Source organism: Terrapene carolina, unplaced genomic scaffold (genome assembly GCF_002925995.2).
Source record: "Terrapene carolina triunguis isolate 2854851 unplaced genomic scaffold, T_m_triunguis-2.0 Scaffold998, whole genome shotgun sequence".
NCBI classification, from domain to species: Eukaryota; Metazoa; Chordata; order Testudines; family Emydidae; genus Terrapene; species Terrapene triunguis.
This window is the reverse complement of record NW_020665349.1, coordinates 1134738-1141613: the sequence shown is the minus strand read 5'-3', so window position 1 is coordinate 1141613 and position 6876 is coordinate 1134738. Positions and strand designations below refer to the sequence as shown.

Below are 6876 nucleotides of genomic sequence, written 5' to 3'. Positions count from 1 at the left end.
GGCACATGGCCAAGTCGTGCTCCAGCACCGATGCTGCATAGAATCGTAGAATCACAGAACTGGAAGGGACCTCGAGAGGTCTCTAGTCCAGTCCCCTGCCTCATGGCACGACTAAGTATTGTCTAGACCGTCCCTGACAGGTGTTTGTCCAACCTGCTCTTAAACATCTCCAGTGACAGAGATTCCACAGCCTCCCTAGGCAATTTATTCCAGTGCTTAACCACCCTGACAGTTAGGAAGTTTTTCCTAATGTCCAACCTAATCCGGCCTTGCTGCAATTTAAGCCCATTGCTTCTTGTCCTAGCCTCAGAGGTTAAGGAGAACAATTTACCCCCCTCCTCCTTGTAACAACCTTTTATGTACTTGAAAACTGGTATCATGTCCCCTCTGTCTTCTCTTCTCCAGACTAAACAAACCCAATTTTTTCAATCTTCCCTCATAGGTCATGTTTTCTAGACCTTTCATCATTTTTGTTGCTTTCTCTGGACTTTCTCCAATTTTTCCACATCTTTCCTGAAATGTGGCGCCCAGAACTGGACACAATACTCCAGTTGAGGCCTAATCAGCGCGGAGTAGAGCAGAATTACTTCCCGTGTCTTGCTTACAACACTCCTGCTAATACATCCCAGAACGATGTTTGGTTTTTTTTGCAACCGCATTACATTGTTGACTCATATGTAGCTTGTCATCCACTAGGATCCGCAGCTCCCTTTCTGCAGTACTCCTTCCTAGGCAGTCATTGCCCAGTTTGTGTGTGTGCAACTGATTGTTCCTTCCTCAGTGGAGCACTTTGCATAGGAAGGGACAGTCAGCACGGTCTCTGCCCGGGCACTGCTCTCTCCAGCGCCCAGTTTGAAACGGCCCTCGCCATGGGGCTCATCCCCTGGGAGATCGGGGCTCTCCTCCTGCCCCGACTGGAAGACAGCGTGGTTGATGGGTGTTGCTGTGACCGCCAGCCACTCTTTGGAGGCCTGGGCAGGGTGAGCTGATGGGTCTCGGCCTGGCTCCTCGTGGGAAGGTGCCACATCTCCAGAAGCGTCGGGGTCCCTCCAAGGCAGGGGTGGAGTGCCCGGGCGGGGCCTTATGTTGGAGGAGCGAGCTAAGGGCAGCGTGCAGAGGGTGATGTAGCGAGAGCCTGTAAGTGCTTTGCAGATAAGCTATCTCTGTCCATGGTGCCCTGCCGGCTCAGCAGGGATGGGTCTGAGAGCTGTCACCTGGGGGAGCAGGAGCCGGTGACCTTGCCACGGGGCTGCTGCTGACACGGCCCAGCGTTGGGGGCCCAGCTGAGGCTGTGCGAGCTGCCACCATCCCCCACCGGCCACCGCTCAGAGCTATTCCCAGCTCCCCACACAGGCTCCAGCTGGCAGAGGCAGCGTTCTCAGCACTCACACGCTGGAGTGCTCCGGAGACACAGATGATGATGAGCAATAATGACTGGCCTCCGCAGAGCGCCTGTCATCAGCTATGCAGAGTGCTTCCAGCCCCGCCCTGGGTGCCTGACAGTTGGCACGCTGGATGGGCAGAGACAGATTGCCTCAGCTCGTGTGGAAATGCACCCCCTCTGGGGTGGAGCGGGGCAGCTGTTTAACAGCCACCCAATAGTGCCACAGAGCCGTTTGGGGCAGGAAGGGAGGAAGAATCGCTAGGAGCACTGGGACTGCCAGCCGCACCAGGGAGCAGCAGCAGGCCAGGAGGGGTTCCCTGGACTCCACCGAGCAGAGCTCCCAGCCCAGGGGTCTCCCCGCCCCGCCCCGCCCCGGAGAACCCACACACATCAGCGATGTCAGCGGGCTGCACATTCATTTCTGTCTGCCAATGGTTGTGAGGTCCAATCTCCACCCTGCCACTGATCTCACCCGCCTGCCTGCCAGGCTCCCTCTAGCTGTCCCTTCCCCACATCGCCCCAGAGCCCCCTGCCCCTCCCAGCCCTTGCCCCTATTCGCTCACCCCTCCCACTCTCCCCACCTGGCCCCAGAGATAGTAAGTTGTGCCACCACTAGAGTCTCTTACCATGGTATCCCAGCATTGCTGGCCCCCTCCCGCCCACCTGCCGCATCTGAGCACTTCCAGGGTAGCCCCGTCCAAAGCAAACACCCCCCAGAGGCTCTGACCCAGGCTCCCACTGGGCCCAGTCCCTCCTTCCTGAGGGCTCTGCCTTCTCCCCCCTATTCACACTCACTTCTGCCCAGCGCACCCCCCTGGGCTCAGCTCTCACCCTTCCCAGGCTCCTGTCCACCTCCCATAAGGCCATTGCAGAGAAACTAAATGAATTCTTTGCATCAGTCTTCACAGCGGAGGATGTGAGGGAGATTCCCAAACCTGAGCCATTCTTTTTAGGTGACCAATCTGAGGAACTGTCCCAGATTAAGGTGTCATTAGAGGAGGTTTTGGAACAAACTGATAAACTAAACAGTAATAAGTCACCAGGACCAGATGGTATTCACCCAAGAGTTCTGAAGGAACGCAAATGTGAAATTGCAGAACTACTAACTGTCATCTGTAACCTATCATTTAAATCAGTTTCTGTGCCAAACGACTGGAGGATAGCTAATGTGACGCCAATTTTTAAAAAGGGCTCCAGAGGCGACCCGGCAATTACAGGCCAGTAAACCTGACTTCAGTACCTGGCAAACGGGTTGAAACTATAGTACAGAACAGAATTGTCAGACACATAGATGAACATAACTTGTTGGGGAAGAGTCAACAGGTTTTTGTAAAGGGAAATCATGTCTCACCAATCTACTAGAATTCTTTGATGGAGGTCAACAAGCATGTGGATAAGGAGGATCCAGTGGATATAGGGTACTTAGATTTTCAGAAAGCCTTTGACAAGATCCCTCACCAAAGGCTCTTAAGCAAAGTAAGCTGTCATGGGCTAAGAGGAAGGTCCTCTCATGGGTCGGTAACTGGTTAAAAGATAGGAAACAAAGGGTAGGAATAAATGGTCAGTTTTCAGAATGGAGAGAGGTAAATAGTGGTGTCCCCCAGGGGTCTGTACTGGGGCCAGTCCTGTTCAACATATTCATAAATGATCTGGAAAAAGGAGTAAACAGTGAGGTGGCAAAATTCGCAGATGATACAAAACTGCTCAAAATAGTTAAGTCCCAGGCAGACTGTGAAGCTACAAAAGGATCTCACTGAGCAACAAAATGGCAGATGAAATTCAGTGTTGATAAATGCAAAGTAATGCACATTGGAAACATAATCCCAACTCTACATATAAAATGATGGGATCTAAATGAGCTGTTACCACTCAAGAAAGATCTTGGCGTCACTGTGGATAGTTCTCTGAAAACATCCACTTAATGTGCAGCGGCAGTCAAAAAAAGGAACAAAATGTTGGGAATCATTAAGAAAGGGAGAGATAATAGGATGGAAAATATCATGTGGCCTCTATATTAATCCATGTTACACCCACATCTTGAATACTGCATGCAGATGTGGTTGCCCCATCTCAAAAAAGCTATATTGGAATTGGAAAAGGTTCAGAAAAGGGCCACAAAAATGATTAGGGGTATGGAACGGCTTCCATATGAGGAGAGATTAATAAAACTGGGACTATTCAGGTTGGAAAAGAGATGACAAAGGGGGGATATGATTGAGGTCTATAAAATCATGACTGATGTGGAGAAAGTGAATAAGGAAGTGTTATTTACTCCTTCTCATAACACAAGAACTAGGGATCAACAAATGAAATGAATAGGCAGCAGGTTTAAAACAAACAAAAGGAAGTATTTTTTCACACAATTTGCAGTCAACCTGTGGAACTCTTTGCCAGAGGATGTTGTGAAGGCCAAGACTATAACAGGGTTCAAAAAAGAACTAGATAAGTTCATGGAGGACAGGTCCATCAATGGCTATTAGCCAGGATGGGCAGGGATGGTGTCTCTAGCCTCTATTTGCCAGAAGCTGGGAATGGGCGACAGGGGATGGATCACTTGATGATTCCCTGTTCTGTTCATTCCCTCGGGGGCACCTGGCATTGGCCGCTGTCGGCAGACAGGATACTGAACTACATCGACCTTTGGTCTGATCCAGTCTGGCCGTTCTTATGTCATTTCCACCCCCCCTTCCTGGCCGGCCCCCTAGGCCTTCTCTGGCTCCCCACAGCCGTCTACCTCCCCTGCAGCCCACTCTCCACTGCTGGCCTTTCTTCTCTCCTGTTCCACCCAGCGCAGGTGTAGCGGGTTGGGACTAATTGAACAGGGCCCTTAAAGAGGCCGGCCGCCCTATTCTAGGCCCCCTGCCCTCCCAGGTATCATCATGGTGCACAGAGATGGTGGGGCGCCATGTGCTGGCAGCCCAAAGGTTTGCTGCGTCTGAGGTTTCCTTTCTCTTGTTACACTCCTGTTCTCCATGGCAGCCCCTGGTTCCCCAGCGGTTGGGTTTGGGGTGGCGGAGAGCCCTGGGTTCTGGGAGAGCACGGGGGGTCCGGAGCAGAAGGCCCCACTGCAGGGTGACCCTCAGCAAAGTGCTTTGTAAGCAAATATTTTCATTCTACACTGAAACCTGCCCGAATGGCCATTTGCCCCAGCCACTGCCACCCCCCTGCCCCACTCCTCCTTAAAGGGTTCCCGAGGTTTCTAGCATGTTTGTTCCACCTCTGCATAAAGATCCCCCACTTCAAGGCCGCTCGTTTTGCCAGTCCCTTGGTTCACCACTTAAGGCAAGTTTCACTGGCTCGTTATTTCGTAGTATGCTTTATTCATCCAGCACCCGGACGAGCCCTGGACAACGGGAACGAGCCACTGTCCCAAGGACTTCACAGGCTGCAGCGAGTAATTCCTCAAGCCCGGAATGGGGGGCGAGAGGCCAAGGGAGATGGAGTGAGACCTGCCGGGGCTCAGATTGGCGCCTGATTGAGGGCAGGTTGAGGAGCTGGGGCAGGGCGGCTTCTCCGCCACTTAGAACCATAGAATCTCAGGGGTTGGAAGGGACCTCAGGAGGTATCATAGTCCAACCCCCTGCTCAAAGCAGGACCAGATTTTTTCCCCCAGATCCCTAAATGGCCCCCTCAAGGATTTGAACTCACAACCCTGGGTAGAGCAGGCCAATGCTCAAACCACTGAGCTATTCCCCCCTTTAAATCAGGTCGAGGGGTCTCTTTCCCAGCGAGGCGCTGTGGCTATAACAGAGGTGACGGACTGGCTGCAGGGGTCACTGGCAGAGACCTGGCCTGGGCTGTGTGGGAGACCAGACTGGAGGTAGAATGGTCCCACGAGGAGAGGAGGTGGCGAGGGACGGTCCTGAGGGAGCGGAAAGGGGGTGCGAGGGTGGAGGCCAGGGCGAGGTGCAGGGTGGGTGGGCGTGAGCAAGGCCAGGCAGCAGCGGGAGATTAGACTAGACTCCCCGAAATCCCCCGTGGGCGGATGGACATGGGAAGGGCGTGGCGGCGCTGGAGCCCTTGACAAGCTGGCAGGGGGCTGGTGTTCCTGGAACTCCCACCTGGGGGGCAGGGCTGGCGTTACCCCAGGCAGGACGGCTCCTGCCAGGGCTGGCTCCAGCACCCAGCCTGTCTTGGAGCAAAGGGTGAAGGGGCCCAGGCTGCGCTGGCCGGGGGAGGGTGCGGCAAAGCTGCTGGCGGGCTGGGGACGTCTCGGTGGAGCCCGGCTGCGGCTCTGGAGACCAGGCAGCCAGACTCCAGCATAATTAAAAGCCAGACATCAAGGGGCTGGAGGGAAGAAACGCTCCATGGGCGCCTCTCCCGCCCCGCTGCCTCCAGCAGAACTGTGCCCGGGGTGCTGGGCGCTGAGCAGGGACGAGAGATTTCCCCTCGCTTGTTCGTGGTCAGCGGCCAATCTCTGAGCCCAATGGCTGGGGGCTGAACACAGCCCTTTGTGTCACCTGTGTGCGGGGGGCTGTGGGCGAGGTGTGATTGCCTAGGGGGGGTGTCTGTGTCCGTGTGTGTGTGTGTCCCGGGGTGTGTGTCTCGGTCGGTGTGGAGGGGGTGTGTGTGTCCTGGGGTGTGTGTCTCGGTCGGTGTGGAGGGGGTGTGTGTGTGTCCCAGGGTGTGTGTCTCCGTCGGTGTGGAGGGTGTGTGTGTGTGTGTCCCGTGGTGTGTGTCTGTGTCAGTGTGGAGGGGGTGTGTGTCTGTGTCGGTGTGGAGGGGAGGGGGGTGTGTGTCCCAGGGTGTGTGTCTGGGTCAGTCTGGAGGGTGTGTGTGTGTGTGTGTCCCTGTGAAGGGGGGTTGTATGTCTGTGCCATGTGTTTGCACACAGGGACTCAGTGCCCTTTGCCGGGTGCCTGGGAAGCTGCTGTCCCCAGCTCCCTGTGCCTGTCACACTCCCCTGGCCGGCAGGGCCCAGGCTCCGGGTTTCTCCCTTTGGGGCGGTGCAGGCCGGGCCACGGCAGGCTGCACAATGGGAGGAGGGATAATGTCTGAATCTATTAATGAGGGCGGCTGCCTGGAGGTGCCCATGGGCCAAGTTCAAGGAGACAGACGCGGCTTTGAACCGGTGCAAACTGCCAGCGGCTTCCCTTTGGGTTTAGTTCGGTCACATGTTTGCCAGGGATTGCAGCACCTGCGTAGCAACAGTCACTTACTGTTCATTTTAAGAAGTCCCCTCAATGGGGGTGAGTGAGCGACTGATGACACGGATGACCCAGATACCCCAAATAGCACATGCAAGTCAAAGAGCCGATATTTGTTGGTATCACCCCTTGAGAGGAGAAAGGCAAGAGCTACTGCTGGATCCCTGCCAAAGCCAGATCTGCTGCAGTCCCCCCCGAAGTATTATTCCCATTTTGTACACGGGGAAACTGAGGCACAAAGAGGGGGCATGAGTTGCCGAAAAGAACCATGGAGTTAGGATCATCTTGCAGTTTTGTGCTCAGCCAACTGTGGGTGTAGGCTTGGAGGTGATGGGCTGTGGGTGA

The 6876-nt window shown here is 54.7% G+C and overlaps 1 protein-coding gene across 1 annotated transcript in view; it reads left to right on the top strand.

The window, feature by feature from the left end:
• The first annotated feature begins 869 nt into the window (after positions 1-869).
• The window catches only part of PHF24 (PHD finger protein 24), a 44393-nt gene continuing 38386 nt past the window's right edge, over positions 870-6876 (top strand). The window contains exon 1 of the mRNA XM_026661309.1: positions 870-980. Coding sequence (XP_026517094.1) covers positions 870-980 — 111 coding nt within the window. The remainder of the gene's footprint in view (positions 981-6876) is intronic.